General features: G+C 46.5%; 1 protein-coding gene across 1 annotated transcript in view; it reads right to left on the bottom strand.

Annotated features, from left to right (window-relative positions):
- The window catches only part of LOC135529380 (vascular cell adhesion protein 1-like), a 51,283-nt gene extending 38,942 nt beyond the window's left edge, over positions 1 to 12,341 (bottom strand). Inside the window, exons 1-5 of the mRNA XM_064958151.1 lie at positions 12,175 to 12,341; positions 10,658 to 10,826; positions 10,368 to 10,447; positions 9,924 to 10,271; positions 9,446 to 9,706 (exon numbers count right to left, since the gene is read on the bottom strand). Coding sequence (XP_064814223.1) covers positions 9,446 to 9,706; positions 9,924 to 10,271; positions 10,368 to 10,447; positions 10,658 to 10,826; positions 12,175 to 12,226 — 910 coding nt within the window. The 5' untranslated portion in view covers positions 12,227 to 12,341. The remainder of the gene's footprint in view (positions 1 to 9,445; positions 9,707 to 9,923; positions 10,272 to 10,367; positions 10,448 to 10,657; positions 10,827 to 12,174) is intronic.
- Positions 12,342 to 12,571: the final 230 nt, after the last annotated feature.

The following is a 12,571-nucleotide window of genomic DNA, read 5'->3' as shown; positions in this document are numbered from 1 at the left end:
CACCTCTCTCCTCCCCAGTTAAGGTCTATGAACTCTGCCCCTCTCACCTCTCTCCTCCCCAGTTAAGGTCTATGAACTCTGCCCCTCTCACCTCTCTCCTCCCCAGTTAAGGTCTATGAACTCTGCCCCTCTCACCTCTCTCCTCCCCAGTTAAGGTCTATGAACTCTGCCCCTCTCACCTCTCTCCTCCCCAGTTAAGGTCTATGAACTCTGCCCCTCTCACCTCTCTCCTCCCCAGGTAAGGTCTATGAACTCTGCCCCTCTCACCTCTCTCCTCCCCAGTTAAGGCCGAGCCTATGAACTCTGCCCCTCTCACCTCTCTCCTCCCCAGTTAAGGTCTATGAACTCTGCCCCTCTCACCTCTCTCCTCCCCAGTTAAGGTCTATGAACTCTGCCCCTCTCAGTTAAGGTCTATGAACTCTCCTCCCCAGTTAAGGTCTATGAACTCTGCCCCTCTCACCTCTCTCCCCTCCCCAGTTAAGGTCTATGAACTCTGCCCCTCTCACCTCTCTCCTCCCCAGTTAAGGTCTATGAACTCTGCCCCTCTCACCTCTCTCCTCCCCAGTTAAGGTCTATGAACTCTGCCCCTCTCACCTCTCTCCTCCCCAGTTAAGGTCTATGAACTCTGCCCCTCTCACCTCTCTCCTCCCCAGTTAAGGTCTATGAACTCTGCCCCTCTCACCTCTCTCCTCCCCAGTTAAGGTCTATGAACTCTGCCCCTCTCACCTCTCTCCTCCCCAGTTAAGGTCTATGAACTCTGCCCCTCGCAGAGTGTGTGTTACACAGCAGAGTGTGTGTTACACAGCAGAGTGTGTGTTACACAGCAGAATGTGTGCAACAGCAGAGTGTGTGTTACAGCAGAGTGTGTGTTACAGCAGAGTGTATGTTACAGCAGAGTGTGTGTGTTACACAGCAGAGAGTGTCTGTTACACAGCAGAGAGTGTGTGTTACAGCAGAGTGTGTGTTACACAGCAGAATGTGTGCAACAGCAGAGTGTGTGTTACAGCAGAGTGTGTGTTACAGCAGAGTGTATGTTACAGCAGAGTGTGTGTGTTACAGCAGAGTGTGTGTTACAGCAGAGTGTGTGTTACACAGCAGTGTGTGTTACACAGCAGTGTGTGTGTTACAGCAGAGTGTGTGTTACAGCAGAGTGTGTGTTACAGCAGAGTGTGTGTTACAGCAGAGTGTGTGTGTGTGTTACAGCAGAGTGTGTGTTACAGCAGAGTGTGTGTTACAGCAGAGTGTGTTACACAGCAGAGTGTGTGTTACACAGCAGAGTGTGTGTTACAGCAGAGTGTGTGTTACACAGCAGAGTGTGTGTTACAGCAGAGTGTGTGTTACAGCAGAGTGTGTGTTACAGCAGAGTGTGTGTTACAGCAGAGTGTGTGTTACACAGCAGAGTGTGTGTTACACAGCAGAGTGTGTGTTACACAGCAGAGTGTGTGTTACACAGCAGAGTGTGTGTCACAGCAGAGTGTGTCACAGCAGAGTGTGTTACAGCAGAGTGTGTTACAGCAGAGTGTGTGTTACAGCAGAGTGTGTGTTACACAGCAGAGTGTGTGTTACAGCAGAGTGTTTGTTACACAGCAGAGTGTGTGTTACACAGCAGAGTGTGTGTTACACAGCAGAGTGTGTGTTACAGCAGAGTGTGTGTTACAGCAGAGTGTGTGTTACACAGCAGAGTGTGTATTACAGCAGAGTGTGTGTTACAGCAGAGTGTGTGTTACACAGCAGAGTGTGTGTTACACAGCAGAGTGTGTGTTACAGCAGAGTGTGTGTTACACAGCAGAGTGTGTGTTACAGCAGAGTGTGTGTCACAGCAGAGTGTGTTACAGCAGAGTGTGTGTTACAGCAGAGTGTGTGTTACAGCAGAGTGTGTGTTACACAGCAGAGTGTGTGTTACAGCAGAGTGTGTGTTACAGCAGAGTGTGTGTTACACAGCAGAGTGTGTGTTACACAGCAGTGTGTGTTACACAGGAGAGTGTGTGTCACAGCAGAGTGTGTGTTACAGCAGAGTGTGTGTTACACAGCAGAGTGTGTGTTACACCGCAGAGTGTGTGTTACACAGCAGAGTGTGTGTTACAGCAGAGTGTGTGTTACAGCAGAGTGTGTGTTACACAGCAGAGTGTGTGTTACAGCAGAGTGTGTGTTACAGCAGAGTGTGTGTTACACAGGAGAGTGTGTGTCACAGCAGAGTGTGTTACAGCAGAATGTGTGTTACAGCAGAGTGTGTGTTACACAGCAGAGTGTGTGTTACAGCGGAGTGTGTGTCACAGCAGAGTGTGTGTTCATGTGCACATGGCCCCAGTAATGGCTGCAATGGGATCAATGGAGCACGTTGTTTTACCGTTGAATCGATAAGAACTCTTGAAGCTTCGCCACGTACATCACAAGATCGTATCAATGTTTTACGGAATCGACAAAAGTTATCATTTAATACAGTCGAAACGTTTACAAATTAGACGCTCTGAAATGACCATTCGGATTAGAATAACATACAACGTCTGGTCTCGCAAACAATGTAGTGTGTTTAGTAGGTGTAATCAAGAGTCAAAGATGTCCTGCTATTGACACACTAGTGCAGAACAACATCCCCACCTGGAACAAGGTCATTCGTATATTAACAAAAGTCTAGTTTCATTGTATGTTATCTGACACCATAACTTAATAAGGAAATATTAAATATTAACAGTGGTATGTTAGTCATAGCTGACTAACATCCCGAATGGTCAGAGATAGTAGAAAATAGTACAAATAAAGAAAAACCCTTTAATGTGTAGGTGGATCCAAACTGTTGATTTAAGGCAAAATCATAAAGTTACAAGGTAATATTATCAAAGTATTGTTGTCATGGTTATCAATCAATAAATCAATACAAATAATTCATCAATAGTCAGCAGAAAGTGGACAGACAGCCACCAATCACAGTGGGAGGGATTTCGAAGAAAAAAAAAGAAAAGCACATGTATTCAGCCAATCAGTGGATTCAGGAAGTGGTCTTAAAGCCAATGAATGAGTTGGAGGAGCAGCACAGCCACCAAGGCACTTCCAGCAGTCTGACAGGAAGCTCCTGAGGAGGGAAACAGACGTTTAGGCTGCGTTTACACAGGCAACACAATTCTGATCATTTGCCAATAATTTGGCATGTCTGATACATATCTGATATATCTGTAAACAGCTCAAAAAAACGACATGGGTTTATCTTTTGAGTTTTGATTTAAACTACATTCATATGTGGATCTCAATCCTGATACAATTCCCACACTCCATATACAAGGATGCTCAGATTCCAACATTTTTTTACACTGAAGTGGTTTTGCATATGACCTACCGTTACCAAGACTACCACTCCAAAGTTTAAAGGAACAGAGAGAGGAAATGAGCATTGCATCCTTCCTCTGCTCCAAGATGGCATAGTAGTTCAGATGTCTTTTGTCCTTGTCCGTATATATATATATATTTACAACTTTCTTCGCATACCTTTTTATATACATTTTTTATTTTCCATAAACTCATCTTCAAAACACTCTCCTGCAACCCGCCTCACCAATTTATATTTCGAAAAAGAAAGTATTATTTACCTCAAATCTGTAATCCTCCATAGAAGCTAACCAGAACTAGCCTGAAGCTAATCCAGAAGCTAGCCTGAAGCTAACCAGAAGCTAGCCTGAAGCTAGCCAGAAGCTAGCCTGTAGCTAACCAGAAGCTAGCCTGAAGCTCGCCAGAAGCTAATCAGAAACTAATCAGAAACTAATCCAGAAGCTAGCCTGAAGTTAACCAGAAGCTAATCAGAAGCTAGTTAGCTTCTTTACTGGCTAATCGTTAGTATTAAGCTAACCACAGTTTATGGTCATCAGCTATCCTTTAGCTCGAAAATCTATCGCCAGTTTTGTACGGCGGCGCGGCTCGGACCGGAACATACCGGACATATTTTTCTCTCCATGTCCCCGGATTTCATTCTCCTGAGCTACAATCACCTATCCGCCCCACGGGGCCATCACAACTGGACTACCGACGTTATCTACCCGAGGGAGTTATCTGCTGCCCTATCAGACTACATCAGTGTTAGTGCTGCCCTATCAGGGGCTACATCAGTGTTACTGCTGCCCTATCAGAGGCTACATCAGTGTTACTGCTGCCCTATCAGAGACCACATCAGTGTTACTGCTGCCCTATCAGAGACTACTTCAGTGTTAATACTGCCCTATCAGAGACTACATCAGTGTGACTGCTGCCCTATCAGGGGCTACATCAGTGTTAATACTGCCCTATCAGAGACTACATCAGTGTTACTGCTGCCCTATCAGGGGCTACATCAGTGTTACTGCTGCCCTATCAGAGGCTACATCAGTGTTAGTGCTGCCCTATCAGAGACGACATCAGTGTTACTGCTGCCCTATCAGAGACTACATCAGTGTTACTGCTGCCCTATCAGAGACTACATCAGTGTTAGTGCTGCCCTATCAGAGACGACATCAGTGTTAATGCTGCCCTATCAGAGACTACATCAGTGTTAGTGCTGCCCTATCAGGGACTACATCAGTGTTACTGCTGCCCTATCAGAGACTACATCAGTGTTACTGCTGCCCTATCAGAGACTACATCAGTGTTAGTGCTGCCCTATCAGGGGCTACATCAGTGTTAGTGCTGCCCTATCAGGGGCTACATCAGTGTTAGTGCTGCCCTATCAGAGACCACATCAGTGTTAATACTGCCCTATCAGGGGCTACATCAGTGTTACTGCTGCCCTATCAGGGGCCACATCAGTGTTACTGCTGCCCTATCAGGGGCTACATCAGTGTTACTGCTGCCCTATCAGGGGCTACATCAGTGTTACTGCTGCCCTATCAGGGGCTACATCAGTGTTAGTGCTGCCCTATCAGTGACCACATCAGTGTTAATACTGCCCTGTCAGGGGCTACATAAGTGTTACTGCTGCCCTATCAGGGGCTACATCAGTGTTAGTGCTGCCCTATCAGAGACCACATCAGTGTTAATACTGCCCTGTCAGAGACTACATCAGTGTTACTGCTGCCCTATCAGGGGCTACATCAGTGTTTCTGCTGCCCCAGCAGGGGCTACATCAGTGTTACTGCTGCCCTATCAGAGGCTACATCAGTGTTAGTGCTGCCCTATCAGAGACGACATCAGTGTTACTGCTGCCCTATCAGAGACTACATCAGTGTTACTGCTGCCCTATCAGAGACTACATCAGTGTTAGTGCTGCCCTATCAGAGACGACATCAGTGTTAGTGCTGCCCTCTCAGAGACCACATCAGTGTTACTGCTGCCCTATCAGAGACCACATCAGTGTTACTGCTGCCCTATCAGAGACTACATCAGTGTTACTGCTGCCCTATCAGAGACTACTTCAGTGTTACTGCTGCCCTATCAGGGGATACATCAGTGTTATTGCTGCCCTATGAGAGACTACTTCAGTGTTACTGCTGCCCTATGAGAGACTACATCAGTGTTACTGCTGCCCTATCAGGGGATACATCAGTGTTATTGCTGCCCTATCAGAGACTACATCAGTGTTACTGCTGCCCTATGAGAGACTACATCAGTGTTACTGCTGCCCTATCAGAGACCACATCAGTGTTACTGCTGCCCTATCAGAGACCACATCCATGTTAGTGCTGCCCTATTAGAGACTACATCAGTGTTAGTGCTGCCCTATCAGAGACTACATCAGTGTTAGTGCTGCCCTATCAGAGACTACATCAGTGTTAGTGCTGCCCTATCAGAGACGACATCAGTGTTAGTGCTGCCCTATCAGAGACTACATCAGTGTTACTGCTGCCCTATCAGAGACGACATCAGTGTTACTGCTGCCCTATCAGAGACGACATCAGTGTTAGTGCTGCCCTCTCAGAGACCACATCAGTGTTACTGCTGCCCTATCAGAGACCACATCAGTGTTACTGCTGCCCTATCAGAGACTACATCAGTGTTAGTGCTGCCCTATCAGAGACAACATCAGTGTTAGTGCTGCCCTATCAGAGACTACATCAGTGTTACTGCTGCCCTCTCAGAGACCACATCAGTGTTAATACTGCCCTATCAGAGGCTACATCAGTGTTACTGCTGCCCTATGAGAGACTACATCAGTGTTACTGCTTCCCTATCAGAGACCACATCAGTGTTACTGCTGCCCTATCAGAGACTACATCAGTGTTAGTGCTGCCCTATCAGAGACCACTTCAGTGTTACTGCTGCCCTATCAGAGACCACATCAGTGTTACTGCTGCCCTATCAGAGACTACATCAGTGTTAGTGCTGCCCTATCAGGGGTTACATCAGTGTTACTGCTGCCCTATCAGAGGCTACATCAGTGTTACTGCTGCCCTATCAGAGACAACATCAGTGTTAATACTGCCCTATCAGAGACTACATCAGTGTTAGAGCAGCCCTATCAGAGGCTACATCAGTGTTACTGCTGCCCTATCAGAGACCACGTCAGTGTTACTGCTGCCCTATCAGAGACTACATCAGTGTTAGTGCTGCCCTATCAGAGACTACATCAGTGTTACTGCTGCCCTATCAGGGGCTACATCAGTGTTAGTGCTGCCCTATCAGAGACTACATCAGTGTTACTGCTGCCCTATCAGAGACTACATCAGTGTTAGTGCTGCCCTATCAGAGACTACATCAGTGTTACTGCTGCCCTATCAGGGGCTACATCAGTGTTACTGCTGCCCTATCAGGGGCTACATCAGTGTTAATACTGCCCTATCAGGGCTACATCAGTGTTAATACTGCCCTATCAGGGCTACATCAGTGTTAGTGCTGCCCTATCAGAGACGACATCAGGGTTAATCAGGAACAGGGTTGGAGTTAAAACCTATCAGGAGGGTGTCTCTCAGGAACAGGGTTGGAGTTTAAACCTACAGGAGGGTGTCTCTCCAGGAACAGGGTTGGAGTTTAAACCTACAGGAGTTATCTCTCCAGGAACAGGGTTGGAGTTTAAACCTACAGGAGGGTGTCTCTCCAGGAACAGGGTTGGAGTTTAAACCTACAGGAGGGTGTCTCTCCAGGAACAGGGGGTTGGAGTTTAAACCTACAGGAGGGTGTCTCTCCAGGAACAGGGTTGGAGTTTAAACCTACAGGAGGGTATCTCTCCAGGAACAGGGTTGGAGTTTAAACCTACAGGAGGGTGTCTCTCCAGGAACAGGGTTGGAGTTTAAACCTACAGGAGGGTCTCTCTCCAGGAACAGGGTTGGAGTTTAAACCTACAGGAGGGTGTCTCTCCAGGAACAGGGTTGGAGTTTAAACCTACAGGAGGGTATCTCTCCAGGAACAGGGTTGGAGTTAAAACCTACAGGAGGATAACCTCTAGGAACAGGGTTGGAGAACCCTGCTCCATGTTAGCAGTATGTGTGTGTGTGGATGGGGGGGGGGGGGGGGGTCATGAGCTGTGTCAGGTTTCAAATAACATAAACACACCTGGAATGTCAACATCACAATGCTTGTATTGAGTAAAATTCCAATGATAATGTGAAAGGTCACGTCACATTGGAGCCATTAGTGTTTCTACTCGGAGTTAGTGTTTCTATGTGGTGTTGATCCTCTTCAGTTCCAAAGAGGAGCTTTTCATTACAAGGAGAGCGCGGTCACAGAGGTAATAGGAACGCTTTTCATTACAAGGAGAGCGCGGTCACAGAGGTAATAGGAACGCTTTTCATTACAAGGAGAGCGCGGTCACAGAGGTAATAGGAACGCTTTTCATTACAAGGAGAGCGCGGTCACAGAGGTAATAGGAACGCTTTTCATTACAAGGAGAGCGCGGTCACAGAGGTAATAGGAACGCTTTTCATTACAAGGAGAGCGCGGTCACAGAGGTAATAGGAACGCTTTTCATTACAAGGAGAGCGTCACAGAGGTAATAGGAAAGCTTTTCATTACAAGGAGAGCGCGGTCACAGAGGTAATAGGAACGCTTTTCATTACAAGGAGAGCGCGGTCACAGAGGTAATAGGAACGCTTTTCATTACACCATGTGTGAATTCTATTGTTTCATTTTTAATATGTATATATTTTCCATAACAGGACCTTCTCTACAGACCAAGACCGACGGGCGACCGAATCTACCAACCTACCAACCTACCAACCAACCTACCAACCAACCTACCAACCAACCAACCTACCAACCTACCAACCTACCAACCAACCTACCAACCTACCAACCTACCAACCAACCTACCAACCAACCAACCAACCAACCTACCTACCAACCAACCTACCAACCAACCTACCAACCTACCAACCAACCTACCAACCAACCTACCAACCAACCAACCTACCAACCTACCAGCCTACCAACCAACCTACCAACCTATCTACCAACCAACCTACCAACCAACCTACCTACCAACCAACCAACCAACCTACCTACCAACCAACCAACCAACCTACCAACCTACCAACCAACCTACCTACCAACCAACCTACCAACCAACCTACCAAACTACCAACCAACCTACCAACCAACCTACCAACCAACCAACCTACCAACCAACCTACCAACCTACCAACCAACCTACCAACCAACCTACCAACCAACCAACCTACCAACCAACCTACCAACCTACCAGCCTACCAACCAACCTACCAACCTACCAACCAACCAACCAACCTACCTACCTACCAACCTACCAACCAACCTACCAACCTACCAACCAGCCTACCTACCAACCTACCAACCAACCTACCAACCTACCAACCTACCAACCTACCAACCTACCAACCAACCAACCAACCTACCAACCTACCAACCTACCAACCAACCAACCACCAACCAACCAACCTACCAACCAACCTACCAACCTACCAACCTACCAACCAACCTACCAACCTACCAACCAACCAACCAACCAACCTACCTACCTACCAACCAACCAACCTACCAACCAACCAACCAACCTACCAACCTACCAACCAACCTACCAACCAACCAACCTACCTACCAACCAACCAACCTACCAACCAACCTACCTACCAACCAGCCTACCAACCAACCAACCTACCAACCTACCTACCAACCAACCTACCAACCAATCTACCAACCTACCAACCAACCAACCTACCAACCTACCTACCAACCTACCAACCTACCTACCAACCAACCTACCAACCAACCAACCAACCTACCAACCAACCAACCAACCAACCAACCTACCTACCTACCTACCTACCTACCAACCAACCAACCTACCTACCTACCAACCAACCTACCAACCAACCAACCAACCAACCAACCAAACTATCATGCAACCAACCAACCTACCAACCAACCTACCTACCAACCAACCAACCAAACTATCATGCAACCAACCTACCAACCAACCAACCTACCAACCAACTAACCAACCAACCAAACTATCATGCAACTAACCTAACAACCAACCAATCTTTCAACAAACCTACCAATCATCCATCCATCTCACCTTTGACCTCCACGTTAACAGTACAGGTGCTTTTTCCCAGGGGGTTTCTGGCGATGCAGGTGTACTCTCCAGAGTGAGACTTGGCAATGTTGGTGATGGTCACTACGGATCTCTCTTCCATGGGGTTGGGGTCAGCTTGGGGGAGCAACCAATCGTACGAGGGGGCAGGGTTACCATTTGCACTACAGTTCAGTGATAGTGTGTCACCCTCCGTGATGCTCATGGAGAAACATCCAGGACTCATAGTGATCTGAGGCTTGTCTAGAAGAGAAGGAAGGAGGAAGGGAGAGAGAGAGAGAGAGAGAGAGAGAGAGAGAGAGAGAAAGAGGAGAGAGAAGGAGATAAAGAGAGAGAAGAGAAACAAGTTGATTAATGAGAGAAAATGAAGTGAAAACAACATTGTCAACGTCATGACTCGTCTGGTTTCTAACTAACGGTTGTACTAAATATGTGTGGACAGAGAACCAGAAGGACTCACAGTGCACGTTGATGTTGAGGCGGTTTGAGTTCATAACAGGAGGAGGTTGGGGTCCCTCTGGTCCCAGATCCAACATGGCTGAACACAACAACTGGGCCCCGTCATCATCTCTACCAGGGGTGAAGTCCAGAGTGTAGGTCCCATTCTCTGGTGTCTTGATGTTGTCCTTGGATTTCTGTGGTGTGTCTAATTCTGTCTGTTCACCAGTGGTATTGACTTTGACGAAGGTCACCCTGAGTCTCCCAATAGGAGCGATGTTCTGGACAAGACACTGCAGCAGGTACCGATGCCCCTCAACCATTGGATCAGGGTACTTCCTGTAGCTGATGGAGACACGGTCTGGAAGCTCTGTGGAGGAATGGAAACACAGTGATTAACGGTGCAGAGCCTTACTAAGGATACATTCAGAAACACCAGAGAAGATAAGAGAGAGATGTCACTCACTATAAACTGTGATGTCCAGCAGTTTCTGACACTGGCCTCCGTCTGTGAAGCACTTAGGGTTGTTATCCCAGTCAGTCACACTGTCAAATCAAATGAAATATTTCAAGTGTATTTAAAATAAATCAATGAAAATAAAAAACAGAAGGCAACACAAGAGATGAATAAATGTATAAAATAACAGTAAAACCAATCATTAAAGACCATCGAAGCTAAATAACATTAAAGTCAAACTAAAAAGGTTTTTTTTTTTTACAAGCTTTAAAAGTCTCTACTGTGTCTGCCTCTCTTACCTGTCCACCTTCCAGCGTAGGATCTTCACCTTCTTGTCTGTTAGACCAACCCCTCCCTGGGTGGCTTCCCAGCCCATCTCTACAGGGGTATCTGAGCTGCAGTTAGAGGAGGCTGGGTCTCCATGCTTCACCACCAGCCTGGCAGGACTGACCACCAGGCACTCAGCATCTGGAAGACCAAGGTCAAGTGAAAACTGTATTGTTCTGTTATTGTTGATTTTATTTTTCAAACCAAACAGGACGATATTATTGTCTAATGTTTATCTATCTGTATGTTAATCAACACACAGTACATCTCCCGTACTAGCAGACCCCATGCTTCTAATGACCTCTAGTTATCACTATGGCAACACAGACAACATCTGGACCCTCCTCTTCCTGCCATTGTGCTCTGTGATGCCAAACACACACACACACACACACACACACACACACACACACACACACACACACACACACACACACACACACACTGGCCTACAGCCAGATCCACTCAGAATCTTTGGACTCCAAATTCTATTTCACTCTGCCCTAATAAGTAACCCGAAACACACAGGCTTTCCAATTGTTCAATTACAAAATACTTCATATTAAATACATAAAGTACTAAAATATAAAAACGAAACAGAAAAACACCTAAGCTGTTAGGAGTCGATTGCGTCAATCTAATTGATATGGTAATAAAATCCCCATTAAAATACGTCTGTTGAAGCTTTTTTTGTGTATGTGCTGCGTCTCAGTCTACTGCATCCGCCTTTTGTCGTCGTTCTGCATCTGCGGTGGGAAGTGGCAGAGCTACAGTGGAAAGATGAGACTCTCACGAATATGAATGTGTTCCCCGTTCTGCTCTACGACCCTCACAAGCCCCACGCGACTCGTCTGAAGTCGGTACCGCCGATGTGCCAACTTCCGTCTGTGGCGTCCGAACCTTTTGGTAAACAAACTACTATGACATCACTATGGGAACGGGAAACTCTCAGGTAAAAATGAATGCATGGCGGTGTCCGTCCCCTCCGTCCCCCCAAAGAAAATGGGGTTAAGTGTGTGTCAAAAGCTAAATATATATATTTCCTTTTAAATATTTTTGGGGGGATAATTACAAAAATCCTAAAATCAAATAGCCAAATGATCAATGGTACGACCATCTTAAAACTATTCCAGATTTTATCTAAGTAGAATGTAATTTACCAAGCACCTGTATCACAACATTGTACTAGACCAGAAGTCTAACTTACCAAGCACCTGTATCACAACATTGTACTAGACCAGAAGTCTAACTTACCAAGCACCTGTATCACAACATTGTACTAGACCAGAAGTCTAATTTACCAAGCACCTGTATCACAACATTGTACTAGACCAGAAGTCTAATTTACCAAGCACCTATATCACAACATTGTACTAGACCAGAAGTCTAACTTACCAAGCACCTGTATCACAACATTGTACTAGACCAGAAGTCTAACTTACCAAGCACCTGTATCACAACATTGTACTAGACCAGAAGTCTAACTTACCGGTGAAATCACAATACAGAGACAATAATGAAACAAGTATGACAATCTCCATCCCCCGTAATAATCATGGAGCGTCCCTCAGTGAAGGACACTGTATTCTGTTAGGCGAGCTGAATCTTTTTTTACTGGAAACTCCCCAACGATCCGCCCCGCTCCTCTCTCTCTCTCCTGCTTCTCGAAGGGCAATGAGGGGGGAGAGGATGGGGGGGTGTAGTAGGTTCCTGTTGGTGTCATTGTTTTGGAATTTCCCAAAAAGCTCAAGAAAAACACTGTTCTGTTCCTCCCCGAGTAATATTTCTGTGTGACAGTACAGGCTACAGAGAGGTGAGTGAAAGACAGAGAAAGAAATGGAGAGGGAGATGGGGGAGAGAGAGGGAGATGGGGGAGGGAGAGAGAG

This window comes from Oncorhynchus masou, unplaced genomic scaffold (genome assembly GCF_036934945.1).
Source record: "Oncorhynchus masou masou isolate Uvic2021 unplaced genomic scaffold, UVic_Omas_1.1 unplaced_scaffold_1151, whole genome shotgun sequence".
In the NCBI taxonomy this organism is placed as follows: domain Eukaryota; kingdom Metazoa; phylum Chordata; class Actinopteri; order Salmoniformes; family Salmonidae; genus Oncorhynchus; species Oncorhynchus masou.
This window is presented reverse-complemented; position numbering and strand designations above follow the sequence as displayed.